Source organism: Kogia breviceps, chromosome 2 (genome assembly GCF_026419965.1).
Source record: "Kogia breviceps isolate mKogBre1 chromosome 2, mKogBre1 haplotype 1, whole genome shotgun sequence".
Taxonomy (NCBI): Eukaryota; Metazoa; Chordata; class Mammalia; order Artiodactyla; family Physeteridae; genus Kogia; species Kogia breviceps.
Window position 1 is genome coordinate 190,458,039 of NC_081311.1, and position 19,266 is coordinate 190,477,304.

Sequence of the window (19,266 nt, forward strand, 5' to 3'; positions counted from 1 at the left end):
ACTAAATAAATTCTTATCTATTAGAAACGTTTTTTTTTCTGCATTATTGTAAGACACAGGGATGGACTCTATCGCCCTCCACCTCTGTGGGCCAAGGGCTGACGAATCCTTTCTCCTCCTGCATAAGAATTTGACCTTTGGTTAAGGGTCTAGTTCTGCTCTTCAGGAATCTGCATAAAAATGGATGTCAACTGCGTTACTAGACCACACTGCTTATGGTAAAATTAATCCCTGGCTGCAAAACTTGCATCCGCTCTGGAAGAACTATAAAGACCTGTGGGGGCCTTTGTCGGGGCTTCCTTAAGAGGTGGCTTCCTGTAGCTGGCAAGTGCCTTGTGGGGTCCCCGCAAGCTAGCTGTGCGGTGGAGGTAACACTCCCGTGGAGAAGGAGGCTTTCAAGTCCAGGCTGCTCACACTTCTGCATATGAGAATCTCATTGCCTTCACCCCAACTGAATGAAAAGCTGCAAGGACTCTTGTGTATGAGGAACGCCCGACACTGCCCTTCAGGCAAGTTGAGGGTCACGCCTGCTAGACTTCTGAGCCGGCCTGGTCCCAAATGTGGTCTATGAGTCTGAATTGTTTCAGACTCAGTCTGAAACTCTAGAGAGATTCCCCCATCCCTAGTGGGTGTTATAGAAATTCCTCTCCCAATTTGATCTGTAAATACACTTCGGTTGTTCACAGTTAGGTTAGTATATGATGACGCTTATCACTCAGTGACGTTGGTTTCTAAACACAGCGGTCCCCTGCTTATTCACGGTTTCACTTTCCAAGGTTTCAGTTACACACGGTCTGAAAATATTAAATGGAGAATTCCAGACATAAACAATCCACAAGTTTTAAACTGCGCTCTGTCTGAGTAGCGTGACGAAGCCGTCTTGCTCCATCTCACTAGGGACGCGAACCAACCCTTTCTCCAGCATATCCTTCAGTGAGTCACTTAGTAGCGTTGGTTTATCAGATTGACTGCAGGGGTATTGCAGTGCTTGTGTGCAAGTCCCCCTTATTTTACTTAAGAACAACCCCAAAGCACAAGAGTAGTGATGCTGATAATTCAGATATGCCAAAGAGAAGCTGTAAAGTGCTTCCTTTAAGTGAAAAGGTGCAAGTTCTCAATTTAATAAGGAAAGAAAAAAGAATCGTATGCTGAGGTTGCTAAGATCTATGGTAAGAATGACTTTTATATCCATGAAATTGTGAAGGAGGAAAATGAAATCTGTGCTAGTTTTGCTGTCACACCGCAACCTGCAGAAGTCATGGCACAGTGCTTGCTAAGCGCTTAGTTAAGATGGAAAGGCATTAAATTTGTACAATAAGGTATTTTGAGAGAGAGAGAGACACTACATTCACATAAATTTTATTACAGTATATTGTTATAATTGTTTTATTTTATTATTTGTTGTTAATCTCTTACTGTGCCTAATCTATAAATTAAACTTTATCATAGGTATGTATGGGGTCGGGTACCATCCACGTTTTCAGGCATCCACTTGGGGTCTTGCACCATATCTCCTGTGGATAAGGGGGGGACCACTGTAGTTTCTTAGGTGAAAGAATGAATGAAACAGGGATTACCAAATCTAAAGCAGAGAAGATTATTTATATACTCAATATCCGCTGAAAGACCAGGAAGCTATAAATACCATCTAACCCAACTTCCAAACTTCTGTCTCTTATTCACATGTATTTTATCAGATAGGATTCCTATAAAATCAGAACATGGTCCTTCATTTTTACAACACTCTCAACGGCAGGCTGCATGATCTGGTGGAAACAGCATGTACTTGAAATAAGAAAGACTGGGTTTTCCCTCCTGTCTAGCCTACTTGATATATTGTTGACCCTGAGTAACATACCCTAAGCCTCCATCTCCTTACTGTAAACTCTCAAAGATAATCGTTCCTCAGAAGACCACAGTTACTGGTAAAACCTCTAGCTCAGTTTGTGTGGCATTGCAAGCATTCAAAAATACCTCATACGCCAAGATATTTTCAGTTCCTGATTATGTCTCATAGTCTTTTCATATGAACTTCATCAGCTACATGTGGTCTCCACCCAAAACATGTTTGAAAAATGCAGAATTATCATCTATCAGTGGGACCTTCCATCAGCCAATACGTCTATCCAGTGGATCTGCACTAGTTCATCCTTTCTTGCTTGCCACTTCGCCTCATGTGCTTCTTCATCAGAGAACAGAACTGAAGGTAATTATCAGGACCTGTGCGCTATCCTCCACCCTACAGAGTCAACCGAACAGAACTGAAACCAGTGGAGGCTTTGTAGAGACAAGGGCCCCAGAAGGAAATAAGCACCACGAGAATAATATAAAGACTAGGGACAGAAAGTCTTGCTATGATGAACTGCCACTAAGGATTTTAGACCATCTGCAATAAGCTATACCTTTTAGAACAGCCATCTTTTTGTGGCAGTGAATCAAAGGTGACTCTGACTTACAGCACGTTGACACTTTACTGTTCAGCTTTTTTAAACTGAGAAGGGGAAAACAGATGCTTTGTGACCATGTAACAGAGTGCAACTCTATAGCAGGAGAAGAATTATACACACCAGCGGTCCTGGGTCCCCTTTTTCTCCAGCATATCCATCTTGACTGTGTTGTCCCTGCTGCCCTGGAAATCCTGGGGGCCCATCAGGACCTCTTTCTCCTTTGTGCCCTGGTAACAAAGGCCGAAAGAGTCAAGCCCTTCTCAGCAATGGATGAAGTAGAAGGAAACAAAGGACTAAAGATAAAGGCAATGACCATGACATTGGGCTGGCAGAGGTTCCTCTGAGTGTCTCAGTTGACTAAAGTCACACGAAGACCATCATACAAAAGTCAAAGGGAATTCCGACTGACAATTGCCAAACCCATTGAATCTCTTATTTGGGAAATGTTTATTTTCCTGTTCCAACAAGGAGGTTGTGTGTGGAGGTGCCAATCCCTACAGCACCTTCCTCTGCTTGTGTGACACCAAACACGGTATGCCATCCCCTGGCCACAGTGAGTGGGGCAATGGTCCATGGTTGGGCCCATGCCCCAGGCTAATCCAGTCCTTCCTGGACTTTTTTATTCTAACTGGAGCAGAAAGAGGTAGAGGTCTCTTTCACCTCTGGCTGTAAGAACTTGGAGCTACCTGGAGGCATGTACCCATAGCCCAGAGAAAACCAGACAGGGAGAAAACGCAGATGGTGCAAAGAAAGATGCAAGATGCCAAGACAGCCTTCTCGTGCAGTCGTCTCAGTGCAAACCATAACACCTAACCTTTCAAAGTTTGTTCAAGTCAATAAATTACTTCTCTAAAAACACTACTTCAAGCTGGGTTTTTGTCACTTACAACCAAAATATTCTTGATTAATACAGGATACTATAATGCAGTGAATAAATGCTGGGCAAGTGCAAACCATACACCTAACCTTTCAAATTTTGTTCAACTCAATAAATTACTTCTCTAAAAACACTACTTCAAGCTGGGTTTTTGTCACTTACAACCAAAATATTCTTGATTAATACAGGATACTATAATGCAGTGAATAAATGCTGGGCAAATCAAAGGAGGTCTTGTTTCAAACCCAATTCGCAGCAATGAGGATTTGAGCGTAGGATTTAGGCTCAACATTCACATGACTCTGAAGGGCAGGGAGTATTTTTCTTAAGCAGTCTCAACAATCCCAAATCTTATTATAGAATTGATCTGCAGTCACAGGAGAAATTAATGCAAGATAATGGTTCATACATCATTCATAAAATGGCAGGGAGTTAAGTGATCGATTATGCTCACCTTTCACTCTTGATACCACCAGGTCACCTTTTTCTCCTTTGCTGCCAGGTGGTCCTGAGGTACCAGGTTTTCCCTTGGTAAAAAATACGAGGAAGAAAATCAGTGTAACTGTGATGGGTCAAAAGTTATTTGTATACATCTAACCTCTCTCTTCTTTCCTTCTAAATCACCTGTTCTAGATTCTAGTTTGGTACTGTTGGTATCATTCTCTTCCCCACCTTCCAAGGGGGGGGGGTCCTGCCTTACAAAACTGAGGTTCTTGAACTGCATGTGAAAGCTGGTGGAATCTGAATAACGACTGTGCCTGAGTCAACAGAAATGTATCACTGTCAGTTTCTTGGTTTTGGCAACTACTAAGGTTCTGTAAGATATTCATTGGGGGAAGCCGGGTGAAGAGTACATGGGACCTCTGGGTATGACTGTGCAACTTCCTGTGAGTCATAACATAAAAATTTACCTCAAAATAATTTACAGTTAAAAAATTTAACTATCTTGAGTGTTGTAATGTAGAATTGGGAGGAAAGGAGGGGAGAGGTTAACCACAACAGCTGGCATTAGAGCAGAACACAGAGGTTTAGGAATGAATGTGATGAAAAACACTGTGATAATGTAGGACACCGATAAGCAAGAGAAGGCAATCTTTCTGTAATCAATGTATTTCCTCTGTATGGCAAGTAAACAACTAATTTTGGCCAATGAGCTCGTCATCTTTTAACTTCAACACTGCCCTGAGACTGGACTATTTTGGTCACAGTTTTGTGTTACATATTATTAAATAGTAAGCCATATCAAAAATCTGTAATCCTACCTTTGGTATATTAGAATGACCAAGCATTATGGTAAATACAGTTATAGAAGCACTGTACATAGCTTAAGGTCACTTATCTGGTGACCTCAATGATCAAGAAACATAGAAAAGAATTTGGAAGGAGGTAAAAATGACTGAGCAGACAACTTGCTTTGCTTACATAGATGCCACTTTGTCTCTTTTTCATACAATCTTAACAGCATGGTCAAGCAAGCTTAATTATCTTTTTAACTGGCCTCTATTAGTTCATGAGCAGTGAACTACAAAGGCAGGTAGGGGTACAAGTAGAGAAAGGACAATGGCAGCATCAAACAGTAAGAGCAAAGAAAAAGCCTAAAATGTATACAACAGGTATCGAAACTAAAGTGGACAAAATGGTTGGGAGCCATTTAATGTAGAGAAAATATAGCTCCACACACTACTCAATATTCCCATTCAGAGCACCACCTAAACGAGCTCCAGAGACGGGCACGAGCCGCAGTTATCAGTGCGGACACCAGAGACGGGCATGAGACGCTAAGGCTGCTGCTGCCGCCACCAAGAGGCCTGTGTGTGAGCACAGGTCACTCTCCACACCTCCCCTCCTGGGAGCCTGTGCAGCCCGCCACTGCCAGGTTCCCGTGATCCAGTGACAACTTCCCCGGGAGAACGCATGGCGCACCACAGGCTGTGGCAATATCATGTTGGTCTCTGCGGCCGCAGGCTCGCCCCGCATTCTGTACCCCTCCCTCTCCCCGGCCTAAGTGAGCCAGAGCCCCCGAATCAGCTGCTTCTTTAACCCCCTCCTGTCTGGGCAGGGGACAGATGCCAGAGGGCAACCTACACACAGAGGTGGGGCCAAATCCAAAGCTGAAACCCAGGAGCTGTGTGAACAAAGAAGAGAAACGGAAATCTCTCCCAACAGCCTCAGAAGCAGCAGATTAAATCTCCACAATCATCAATCATCTCTGGAATACCTGAAGAGCCAATGAATCAACCCAAAATTGAAGCGGTGACTTTGGGAGCAACTGTAGACTTGGGGTTTGTTTTCTGCATCTAATTTGTTTCTGGCTTTATGTTTATCTTAGTTTAGTATTTAGAGCTTATTATCATTGGTAGATTTGTTTATTGATTTCGTTGAGCTCTTCCTTTTTTAAAATTTATATATATATATATATATATTTTCTCTTCCTTTCTCTCTTTTTCTGAGGGTGTAAGTGTATGCTTCTTCGTGTGATTTTGTCTGTATAGCTTTGCTTTTACCATTTGTCCTAGGGTTCTGGCTGTCAGGTTTTTTTTTTAATATAGTTTTGAGTGCTTGTTATCATTGGTGGATTTATTTTTTAGTATGGTTGCTCTCTTTCTATCTTTCTTTTTTTTATTACTTTTTAAAAATTTTAGTAAGTTTTTTTATTTTAATAACTTTATTTATTTATTTATTTATTTATTTATTTATTTATTTATTTATTTATTTATTTATCTCACATTTCTTCTGAGCTGTGTGGCTGACAGGGTCTTGGTGCTCTGACCAGGTGTCAGGCATGAGCCTCTGAGGTGGGAGAGCCGAGTTCAGGACACTGGTCCACCAGAGGCCTCCCAGCTCCATGTAATATCAAACGACGAAAGCTCTAACAGAGATCTCCATCCCAACACTAAGACTCAACTCCACTGAGCGACCAGCAAGCTACAGCGCTGGACACCCAAAGCCAAACAACTAGCAAGACAGGAACATAACCCCACCCATTAGCAGAGAGGCTGCCTAAAATCATAATAAGTTCACAGACACCCCAAAACACACCACTGGATGCAGTCCTGCCCACCAGAAAGACAAGATCCAGCCTCATCCACCACAATACAGGAACCAGTCCCCCCCACCAGGAAGCCTACACTACTCACTGAACCAACCTTAGCCACTGGGGGCAAACACCAAAAACAACGGGAACTACAAACTTGCAGCCTGCGCAAAGAAGACCCCAAACACAGTAAATTAAGCAAAATAAGAAGACAGAAAAACATACAGCAGATGAGGGAGCAAGGTAAAAACCCACCAGACCAAACAAATGAAGAGGAAATAGGCAGTCTACCTGAAAAAGAATTCAGAGTAATGATAGTAAAGATATCCAAATTCTTGGAAATAGAATGGAGAAAATACAAGAAACGTTTAACAAGGACATAGAAGAACTAAAGAGCAAACAAACAATGATGAACAACACAATAAATGAAATTTAAAATTCTCTAGAAGGGATCAATAGCAGAATAAGTGAGGCAGAAGAACGGATAAGTGACCTGGAAAATAAAATAGTGGAAATAACTACTGCAGAGCAGAATAAAGAAAAAAGAATGAAAAGAATTGAGGACAGTCAGAGAGACCTCTGGGACAACATTAAATGCACCAACATTTGAATTATAGGGGTCACAGAAGAAGAAGAGAAAAAAGGGACTGAGAAAATATTAGAAGAGATTATAGTTGAAAACTTCCCTAACATGGGAAAGGAAATAGTCAATCAAGTCCAGGAAGTGCAGAGTCCCATACAGGATAAATCCAAGGAGAAACATGCCAAGACACATATTAACCAAACTATCAAAAATTAAACACAAAGAAAAAATATTAAAAGCAGCAAGGGAAAAGCAACAAATAACATACAAGGGAATCCCCATAAGGTTAACAGCTGATCTTTCAGCAGGAGCTCTGAAAGCCAGAAAGGAGTGTCAGGACATATTTAAAGTGATGAAAGGGAAAAACCCACAACCAAGATTACTCTACCCAGCAAGGATCTCATTCAGATTCGACGGAGAAATTAAAACCTTTACAGACAAGCAAAAGCTAAGAGAATTCAGCACCACCAAACCAGCTTTACAACAAATGCTAAAGGAACTTCTCTAGGCAGGAAACACAAGAGAAGGAAAAGACCTACAATAACAAACCCAAAACAATTAAGGAACATACATATCGAAAATTACCTTAAATGTAAATGGATTAAATGCTCCAACCAAAAGACATAGATTGGCTGAATGGATACAAAAACAAGACACGTATATATGCTGTCTACAAGAGACCCACTTCAGACCTAGGGACACATACAGACTGAAAGTGAGGGGATGGAAAAAACATTCCATGCGAATGGAAACCAAAAGATAGCTGGAGTAGCAATTCTCATATCAGACAAAATAGACTTTAAAATAAAAACTATTACAAGAGACAAAGAAGGACAATAAATAATGATCAAGGGATCAATCCAAGAAGAAGATATAACAATTGTAAATATTTATGCACCCAACATAGGAGCACCTTAATATATAAGGCACATGCTAACAGCCATAAAAGGGGAAATCGACAGTTACACAGTCATAGTAGGGGACTTTAACACCCCACTTTCACCAATGGACAAATCATCCAAAATGAAAATAAATAAGGAAACACAAGCTTTAAATGATACATTAAACAAGATGGACTTAATTGATATTTTTAGGACATTCCATCCCAAAACAACAGCATACACTTTCTTCTCAAATGCGCATGGAACATTCTCCAGGATAGATCATATCTTGGGTAACAAATCAAGCCTTGGTAAATTTAAGAAAATTGAAATCATATCAAGTATCATTTCCAACCACAACATTATGAGACTAGATATCAATTACAGGAAAATATCTGTAAAAAAATACAAACACACGGAGGCTAAACAATACACTACTAAATAAGCAAGAGATCACTGAAGAAATCAAAGAGAAAATCAAAAAATACCTAGAAACAAATGACAATGAAAACACAATGACCCAAAACCCATGGGATGCAGCAAAAGCAGTTTTAAGAGGGAAGTTTATAGCAATAGAATGCCACCTCAAGAAACAAGAAACATCTCAAATAAACAAGCTAACCTTACACCTAAAGCAATTAGAGAAAGAAGAACAAAATATCCCCAAAGTAAGCAGAAGGAAAGAAATCATAAAGATCAGATCAGAAATAAATGAAAAAGAAATGAAGGAAATGACAGGAAAGATCAATAAAACTAAAAGCTGGTTCTTTGAGAAGATAAAATTGACAAACCACTAGCCAGACTCATCAAGAGAAAAGGGGAGAAGGCTCAAATCAGTAAACTTAGAAAGGAAAAAGGAGAAGTAACAACTGACACTGCAGAAACACAAACGATCATGAGATATTACTACAAGCAAAGATATGCCAATAAAATGGACAACCTGGAAGAAATGGACACATTCTTAGAAAACCACAACCTTCCAAGACTGAACCAGGAAGAAATAGAAAATATAAACAGACCAATCACAAGCACTGAAATTGAAACTGTGATTACAAATCTTCCAACAAACAAAAGCCCAGGACCAGATGGGGTCACAGGTGAATTCTCTCAAACATTTAGAGAAGAGCTAACACAAATCCTTCTCAAACTCTTCCAAAATATAGCAGAGGGAGGAACACTCTCCAGCTCATTCTACGAGGCCACCATCACCCTGATAACAAGACAGACAGAGATGTCACAAAAAAAGAAAACTGCAGGCCAATATCATTGATGAACATAGATGCAAAAATCCTCAAAAAAAATGCTAGCAAACAGAATCCAACAGCACATTAAAAGGATCATACACCATGATCAAGTGGGGTTTATCCCAAGCATGCAAGGATTCTTCAATATACGCAAATCAATCAATGTGATACATCATATTAACAAACTGAAGGAGAAAAACCATATGATCATCTCATTAGATGCAGAAAAAACTTTTGACAAAATTCAACACCCATTTATGATAAAAACTCTCCAGAATATAGACACAGAGGGAACTTACCTCAACATAATAAAGGCCATATATGACAAACCCACAGCCAACATCTTTCTCAGTGGTGAAAACTGAAACCATTTCCTCTAAGATCAGGAACAAGACAAGGTTACCCACTCTCATCACTATTATTCAACATAGTTTTGGAAGTTTTAGCCATAGAAATCAGAGAAGAGAAAGAAATAAAATGAATCCAAATCAGAAAAGAAGAAATAAAGTGTCAATGTTTGCAGATGACATGATACTATACATAATGATGCTACCAGAAAACTACTAAAGCTAATCAATGAATTTGGTAAAATAGCAGGATACAAAATTATGCACAGAAATCTCTTGCATTCCTATACACTAATGATGAAAAATCTGAAAGAGAAATTAAGGAAACACTCCCATTTACCATTGCAACAAAAAGAATAAAATACCTAGGAATAAATCTACCTAAGAAGACAAAAGGCCTTTATGCAGAAAACTACAAGACACTGATGAAAGGAATTAAAGATGATACAAACAGATGGAGAGATATACCATGTTCTTGAACTGGAAGAATCAACATTGTGAAAATGACTATACTACCCAAAGCAATCTACAGATTCAATGCAATCCCTATCAAACTGCCAATGGCATTTTTCACAGAACTAGAACAAAAATTTCACAATTTGTATGGAAACACAAAAGACCTCGAACAGTCAAAGCAATCTTGAGAAAGAAAAACAGAGCTGGAGGAATCCGGCTCCCTGACTTCAGACTATACTACAAAGCTACAGTAATCAAGACAGTATGGTACTAGCACAAAAACAGAAATATAGATCAATGGAGCAGGATAGAAAGCCCAGAGATAAACCCATGCACATATGGTCACCCTATCTTTGATAAAGGAGGGAAGAATATACAATAGAGAAAAGACAGCCTCTTCTATAAGTGGTGCTGGGAAAACTGGACAGCTACATGTAAAAGAATGAAATTAGAACACTCCCTAACACCATGCACAAAAATAAACTCAAAATGGATTACAGACCTAAATGTAAGACCAGACACTATAAAACTCTTGGAGGAAAACATAAGCAGAACACTCTACGACATAAATCACATAATCACCTTTTTGCCCCATCTCCTAGAGAAATGGAAATAAAAACAAAAATAAACAAATGGGACCTAATGAAACGTAAAAGATTTTGCATAGCAAAGGAAAACATAAACAAGACCAAAAGACAACCCTCAGAATGGGAAAAAATATTTGCAAACGAAGCAACTGACAAAGGATTAATATCCAAAATATACAAGCAGCTCATGCAGCTCAATTTCAAAAAAACAAACAACCCAATCTAAAAATGGGCAGAAGATCTAAAGAGACATTTCTCCAAAGAAGATATACAGATTGCTAACAAACATATGAAAGAACGCTCAACATCACTAATTAGAGAAATACAAACTAAAACTACAATGTGGTATCACCTCACACCAGTCAGAATGGCCATCATCAAAAAATCTACAAACAATCAATGCTGGAGAGGGTGTGGAGAAAAGGGAACCCTCTTGCACTGTTGGTGGAAATGTAAATTGATACAACCACTATGGAGAACAGTATGGAGGTTCCTTAAAAAGCTAAAAATAGAACTACCGTATGACCCAGCAATCCCACTACTGGGCATATACCCTGAGAAAACCATAATTCAAAAAGAGTCATGTACCACAATGTTCACTGCAGTTCTATTTACAATAGCCAAGACATGGAAGCAACCTAAGTGTCCATCAACAGATGAATGGATAAAGAAGATGTGGCACATATATATGATGGAATATTACTCATCCATAAAAAGAAACCAAATTGAGTTATCTGTAGTGAGGTGGATGGACCTAGAGACTGTCATACAGAGTGAAGTAAGTCAGAAAGAGAAAAACAAATACCATATGCTAACACATATATATGGAATCTAAAAAAAATAAAAGTTTCTAAAGAACCTAGGGGCAGGACAGGAATAAAGACGCAGACGTAGAGAATGGACTTGAGGACACGGAGAGGGGGAAGGTAGGCTGGGATGAAGTGAGAGAATGGCAGGGACATATATACACTACCAAATGTAAAATAGATAGCTAGTGGGAAGCAGCCGCATAGCACAGGGAGATCAGCTCGGTGCTTTGTGTCCAGCTAGAGGGGTGGGATAACGATGGTGGGAGGGAGACGCAAGAGGGATGGGATATGGGGATACATGTATACGTATAGCTGGTTCACTTTGTTATACAGCAGAAACTAACACACCATCGTAAAGCAATTATACTCCAATAAAGAGGTTAAAAAAAAATTACACAACAACAAAATCTCAGCAGCCACAAGAAGTCCTCTCTGCCGGGCATGTACTAGGTATTTTATACACAGTCTAGATCAGAGACTTCAACCGTAGATGCCCACTGGGGGGCCATGCTCTTCCCAAAAGCAGGTGAGAGGGCATGGTGGAGACTCGAGCCCCCAGACCTCCTCAGCTTCCGGCAGTGGTGAGGATCCAGTGACCTGTGCTAATGAGCTTCCAGTTTCTCAAGGGCAGCCAGAAACATATTAATAACACGAAAACAAACACTGTGAGGACAGAATGAAACATGCTGGAGGTTCAGATTTAGTCCATGGCCGTTTGTGACCTTTGGTTTGGCTGCAACTCCTCTGGGGCAGCCACCCTGGCCATCTGGTTCACTGGTGTGTACCTTGTAGCTCTCAGAATATACTGTTGAATTGAATTCTTACCAACAAACCTGTTGGACAGGTGTTATTATATCCATCTTACAGGAACACCACAGAGCTCACCAATGTCAGAGTTGGGATTTGAAGCTTGGTCCACATGCTCCTAAGCCCTACGCCTTCCAATAGAGCATCATGGTGGCAAATCTCCATCCTGGGAACTGCTCTCAGGCTCAGGCCATGAATACAAGGCTTTGGGCCAACCACAGAAAAAATTGCAAAGAACTTAAACCTACTTTTCTGTTTTCTACTTTCCCACAAATCTGTGGCTTCTGGAGCCAGGGACCAGCAGAGGAGAGACGTATGGCAGAGTGAGAGCACCCAAGAATGCTTGTCTGTGGGTCCTTAAAGCTCTCTCTTTCTGTCCATCCCTCCCTCCCTCCTTTCCTTTCCTGTGCCGCATAGTATGAACTGGGTCCCTAACTGTGATCACAGTGAGATGAATTTAGTACAGAGAAGTCATATGGACAGAATCATACACAGAACAGAGACATCAGAAAATGGCCAGTTTAATGCAACATGGTAAATCAACTACACTTTAATTTAAAATAAATTTTTTTTTTTAATTAAGAGGTAAGCCCTGGAGCAACTGCATTACATAAACCTCCACCAGGATAACCCTGGCTGAACTAGTAATCCACACTCCAAGATGTTAGCTCTGAGAAGTGACTCAATGTGAAAGAAGAAAAATATTTTAGTGCCAATAAAACCTTCATTATGAAGATTAAGTAATAACATAAAAAAATAACTATGGGACTTCCCTGGTGGCTCAGTGGTTAAGAATCCGCCTGCCAAGGCAGGGGACACAGGTTTGAGCCCTGGTCTGGGAAGATCCCACATGCCGTGGAGCAACTAAGCCCGTGTGCCACAATTGCTGAGCCTGCACTCTAGAGCCCGTGAGCCACAACTACTGAGCCTGCGTGCTGCAACTACTGAAGCCCACGTGCTTACAGCCCATGCTCCGCAACAAGAGATGCCACCACAACGGGAAGCCCGTGCACCGCAACGAAGAGTAGCCCCCGATCGCCACAACTAGAGAAACCCCGTGCACAGCAACGAAGACCCAATGCAGCCAAAAATAAATTTAAAAAAAGACTGTTTTAAAAAATAAAAAATTTTAAAATGACTATACAAAGTTGAATTAAAGAAGCGGACAATAAAATGCAGCCTACTTAATATTGATAATTACAATTATGTTTATTCAACATACGCATATTAAGGACCTAACTTCTCATTGAGTTGACAAGGTTGGTGCAGGAAGAGCTTAACCACCATCCTCACTTAAGGCTCTCAGACTGGAACCTTATTTTCATGATATTTCCTGGGGAAAATGGAAAAGAGTGCACAGGGGCTGATGGTTAGGCTACTGGCTACCCCAGGATTAAGCCCCTGTAATAAGGGCTGTCTCCAGCCTCCAGGGGAGGGCCCCCGGGGGCAGTGATTTTATTCTGAGGGACCGCTCTGCCTCAGCCTGAGTCACTTGGAATGGTCCCTTGGAATGGTCAGCAAATAGAAGTCACCGCGAGATCTCATGCATCCTCTGGCACGAAATATCACGTGAACTCTGATGAAGCCAATATCTACAGCTCCACCTGATCCCTCACCTGGATCCCTCACTTGAATATCATCCCACAGCCTACTTGAGACCTCCACCTGCTTGTCTAATCGGCACCCCACACTTAAATGTGCCCAACAGCACTGCTTCCTTTCCTACTCCCCAAGCCTGCTCCTCACATTGTCTGCCCATCTTGGCGCCATCCTTTATTTCTCTGCTTTTCACATCCCACATCCAGCCTCACAGCCAGTCTGTTGGCTCTATGGTCAAAATATACCCAGAATCTGACCACTTCCCGTCACACCCAACAGTAATAGGTACACCTGTCCGCCATCATATTTCACCAGGATTACTGCAGCAATAGCCCAGCTAAATCTCCCAACTTCTTCCCTTGTCTCCTCTGGTCTGTTCTTAACAAAGCTACCTGAGGGATCCAATTAAAACTATTGTCAGACTCCTCTCTCCTTAAAACTCTCTGCTGGCTGCTCCATGTCACCCAGAGTACAAGCTCGAAGCCAAGCCACCTACAACGCTCCATGTTCTCCAACCCCTCCTAACCTCCAGCCATTTGACTTCAGGTCTGCTCTGTCCCTCACTCTCTCCATGCAAGCCACACCAGATGGTGATGGACTTTATTGCCATTGGCCATACTCTATATTCACCCGTCTATCTGTTATATGGTGTATGTCCTCCTAACAGAGTAGAGGCCCCCAGAGGGCAGAGATGGTGTTCTGGTCCCTGCTGTATCCCCAGCACCTGGAATAGTACCTGGAACATAGTAGGTGCTCAATAAATATTAGTTGACTGAAGAAATGAATGAATGATGAATGAATGAATGAATGAATGAAAGGATAGAAATGATTTTTTGTCTTGAATATACTTATAGATTCAAAACATACAATATATATATATCACTATAAACTGGAGAGAGGTACACGTGAATTCTATCTCTATCAGTCTCTTTTAACTAGAAAGATTGATACTGGAGAGAGTTACTCACTGGTGGCCCTGGAGGTCCTCTGGCACCAGGAAGGCCTGGGTAACCTTTTTCTCCAAGCCGCCCAGGGAGTCCCGAGTCTCCTTTACTCCCTTGCCTCCCAGGAAGTCCGGGAGCGCCGGGTGGGCCTGAGGAACCAGGCTGGCAGGCACAGAGCCCTGTGCTTCCTAGACAGAGGATAAAAGGCAGCTTTGTCAAATTTCCTGAATGAAATCCCAATAAAGTCTTTACTATACAAAACCAATAGTGCGAATAAGAACAAAAAGGGTCTGATGTGCACAATTCTTATCACAGACAACTGATAACATGTGATGTGGAGAGCACGGGGCATGACCTGGGGGTGGCTATGGTCTATGTGGGTGGACATATCATTTCCAGACAAATGGGGTGTTCTGTCTTAATAAACGCAAACTGACAAAATCTAGGGGAAAAGCCGATGTCTGATTCTATGGAAGAAACTTTGAAAATAGGAAAGTTTCTTATTTTTAAAAGTTTAGAAGTCTCTTATTTGGTTCCTACTAAAAAAAAAAGTCTCTTAATTTGGTTCCTGCTGAAACAACAACAACAACAACAAAATTGGTTAGAGCATAAACTCTGGGCATTTAAAGAATCCAAATAATATGTTAAGAGGGATTATTGATCATATTGCATGTTACAGCTAATAATTCACTACAGTGCATTTTCTAATCATCAGGACCTTTCGTTTAAAAAAATACCTTTAGGATAGTCAAACTCCTCAGCTCTCATACCCACCTGACTCAGTTGGTCAAAAAGGCACCAAACAATTTAGGGTGTAGAAACATAGAGCTATAGGTATTTGATGAGTCTGGGAAAGATGGGACCCACAGAGAGAAACCAAAATTAAAGATCAATACTGTCCTATATCGGCTTTTTTCAAGGAATTGAGAGGATCCTGTGGAAAAAGTCATCACTTTGAGGCAAATTTCATGGCAGGTAAGTGTCTCCTTTATGCTGTAAGATATAGATTTGACTTCTTGGTAAGTTCTAATCACATCACAAGCACACAGTAAGTTAACTACTCACAGGGGTAACTAAGGTGAGTGAAAAATCTAAATGAAATCCACATTGTACATTTCATAATGCCTCCCGATCCTCCATATGTTGTTTTCTAGAAATTCTACTTTGATGCATACTTGCCTTTTTCTCCTTTTGAGCCTCTTCTTCCTGGAGGACCCACTTTGCCTTTTATTCCTTGTGGTCCACGAGGCCCAGCACTACAATATACAACTTTCCAGTGGGAAAGGGGGCAGGCAGAGAGAATCACACAATTTTTGTGAACATCTGATATAGATCTGATATAGAATGAGTAGAGCTTGGTGTGTTCACATTCACACCATCCCCTCAACAACATTCTTTCTTCCATTCCTTTCTTATGATTCTTTCTCTCTGCTATAAGAATATGTATACAAATAGACCATACAATTGTCACAGCAAGCTTCTGCTACCATAACCATTGATAACACTATCCCTAATCTCAGCCCTAATTTAACGGGTTGCAGAGCAAAGTAGTGGATAATAAAGCAAACAAATATACCAAAACAAAACAAATAAACAAAAAACTAAAAGTAAGTATATGACAAATATATTTTGCCCCTTAATTATCAATAATCACCTAATAAAGAAAGCATAAAGCAGGGTTTGTAAAAGCAAACATTCAGAGACATCTGACTAAAAATGATAGATAAAATGCAAATAATAAGTTCCTTGTCTCCCCAAATACCAGTAAGATAACAGACATAAAAGAATATTATAAAAAGGTATAATCTTTCAAGACAAAGAAAAAGAGAAACAAAAGCAAAAAAAAAAGTAAAAAGATTAGGCAGACCTTAGAAAGCTGAATTCCAAGCAGGCTGTGGGGAAAGCAGAAAAAGAACAAAATTTACCTAGGAAATCTCTTCCAAAGTTCAAGAATTGGTACCTCTGAAGTAGAATGACAGTGAGACCCCTAACAGGATGATTGGTCAAAGAAGCAGCTAAATAGTAAGAACACCTTCTCAAAAACTGCAGCAGGAAAAAACCAACCCCCTCAAAACTGGAGGAAACAGACAATGCAGTAAGAAGAAATCTTTAAAATAAACTATATAGTTTAGAAAGCAGACAAGGGAAGGCATTTCATTCCCAAACAGAAACAGGCTGCTTCAAAAAGAAACATTAAAAGGGAACAAAAAAAAAAAAAAGAGAGCGAGAGAGAGAGAGAAAACAACAGCAGCAACAAAATCCTCAGAAATTTTTTTTTTTAATGGTTATGAAAGCAGAAATTTTAAACTTCAGGAGTAGACTTGGAAGATGGAGTTGAGGAAATCTCCCAGAAAGTGTTACAGAAAATAAAAAGGTGAAGAATAATAGAGTGAAGATTTGAAAAACAGACATGTAGGATTGATTCTCTAACAGACAAATATATTGAGTCCAGAAACAAAAAACAGAGGGAAAAAAAGGAGGACAAAGTATCTTCAAAGAAATACTTCAAGGGCTTCCTTGGTGGCTCAGTGGTTAAGAATCCGCCTGCCAATGCAGAGGCACGGGTTCGAGCCCTGGTCTGGGAAGATCCCACATGCTGTGGAGCAACTAAGCCTGTGCACCACAACTACTGAGCCTGAGCTCTAGAGCCCACGAGCCACAACTACTGAGCCCGCTAGCCACAACTACTGAGCCCATATGCCACAACTACTGAAGCCCACGTGCCTACAGCCCGTGATCCAAAACAAGAGAAGCCACCTCAATGAGAAGCCTGTGCACTGCAATGAAGAGTAGCCCCCACTCGCTGCAACTACAGAAAGTCCGCATGCAGCAACGAAGACCCAATGCAGCAAAAAATAAATAAAATAAGTACATTTTTAAAAAAAAAGAAATACTTCAAGAAATTTTTCCAGAAATGAAGGATTTGTGTTAAATTGCTCCTAGTGCCTGCAAATGTACCCACACTGAGGTAAATCACAGTGAAATTTAAGGACATTGAAAACAAAGGAGAATTTCTATAAGCTTTCAATAAGAAAAGGTATTTTAAACAAATAATCAAGTATCTAAAGGTTACTGGACTTCTCAGTAACAACACTAAAAAGCAATGGAAAATGCCTTCAAAAACCTGGAGGAAAAATTATTCCAATCTAGAATTTTATATTCAACCAAACTATCAATCAAATTCCACAGTAGAATAAAGGTATTTCAAACAGTGAAGATACCCCAAATATACACATTTCCTCACAAAGCATAATGAGTAAACCATTAAAAGAAATATATGAGTTGTGGAAACAAAGGGACCTAGAGAGGCAGAGAGTCAGAGAGACAGAGACAGACAGAGAGATAGAGACAGAGAATTCCTAGGATAATGGTGAAGGAAGATCTCCAGGCAGTGTTGCAGCATCAACTTTTAAAATTGCAATCTGACCTAATTTAAACAGGTCAAAAAGTTCCAGATGAGATTTATTCAAAGAGATAATACTAGTAATGAGTTAAAATGTATGATTAAGAGATGCATACGATTCCAGACGGTTTGAGGTTGAATTAGCAATAACTATATTGAAAACCAAGCAAACACACAAAGATATGGCAATTATTACCAAACTGTTATGCGAGGAAAGTAGTATCATATATTATTATATGGCTAAACTGGTGAATAGCATTTATATAACCCTTCTGTGTAAACACTGTATATTTATTTAACTAAAATTATGACGATAACTATATTGATTGGTTGTAGGAGTGGAAAATGGCACATGTGTGGTAGGTGGGGAAAGAGGTGAATTCACCCGCTACAGAGGAAAGTCAACAGATAATGCGCAAACTGAAAAATTAAGAAATAGCAACACAGGTATGTTGAATGGCAAGATATAGAGGCAAATACCAAGAGATCCAGCTCATTGTGGGGAAAATATTGCCCCTGGGGAGGAGAGAATAGGAGAAGGGGTTGCTTGGGATGGCAGTTTTTCCACAAAAGGCTTTGTAGAGCTGTTTGACTCAAGCCAGGTCCATACATAACTCTATAAAAATGACAACTACATTTAAAAAATAAAAATTGTGTTAATTTACAACATTCTATCATCATACTTAAATTCCCATCCAAATATTTTCACATAATTTAAGTGATGTGGTAGTCTAACATCAGTTTACTTTTCCGTATTATTAAGACTACTAACTTGGCTTATGAAATAGTAGATAACTTTTTTAAAATTTGGAAAGTCACATTTTCTGAATGACACTGCAAATATCAAATGCAACATAAATGCTAGTGAATGTGAATGAAGAGCACTTTACCATCTGATCCTGGAGGTCCCGGCAACCCTGGCGCTCCAGGCAACCCAGGTGGTCCCTGGTTGCCTGGTTTTCCTGGAGCAGAATCAGCTCTCGCAGGAATCCCAGCTGCCCCTGGAAATCCTGGGTGACCGGAAGACCCTCGTGGCCCAGGGGGTCCCATCATGCCTCCAAGAGAAATCAAGAATGAAAACCACACATACTCTCAGATTACGTTTTTTTGTAGAAGAAATCAAAATCAGTACGTTCTTCTTAGGCTGTGGAATTTTTTTTAAGGAAAAAAATTGTACTTAAAAAATAACTGAGTATCCCAGCCATCAGAATGCCTCACCTCCTTTGAAACAAGCACACAAGTGGTAAT

At 40.3% G+C, this 19,266-nt stretch overlaps 1 protein-coding gene across 2 annotated transcripts in view; it reads right to left on the reverse strand.

Annotated features, from left to right (window-relative positions):
* Window positions 1-19,266, reverse strand: part of COL4A4 (collagen type IV alpha 4 chain) — a 141,748-nt gene that overhangs the window by 52,158 nt on the left and 70,324 nt on the right. For both annotated transcript variants that reach the window (XR_010839234.1, XM_067027016.1), the window contains exons 21-25: window positions 18,909-19,073; window positions 15,795-15,884; window positions 14,640-14,803; window positions 3,779-3,851; window positions 2,568-2,674 (exon numbers count right to left, since the gene is read on the reverse strand). Coding sequence is in view for 1 of the 2 variants with exons in the window: in XM_067027016.1 (XP_066883117.1) it covers window positions 2,568-2,674; window positions 3,779-3,851; window positions 14,640-14,803; window positions 15,795-15,884; window positions 18,909-19,073 (599 nt within the window). In the remaining variant the exon portion in view is untranslated. The remainder of the gene's footprint in view (window positions 1-2,567; window positions 2,675-3,778; window positions 3,852-14,639; window positions 14,804-15,794; window positions 15,885-18,908; window positions 19,074-19,266) is intronic.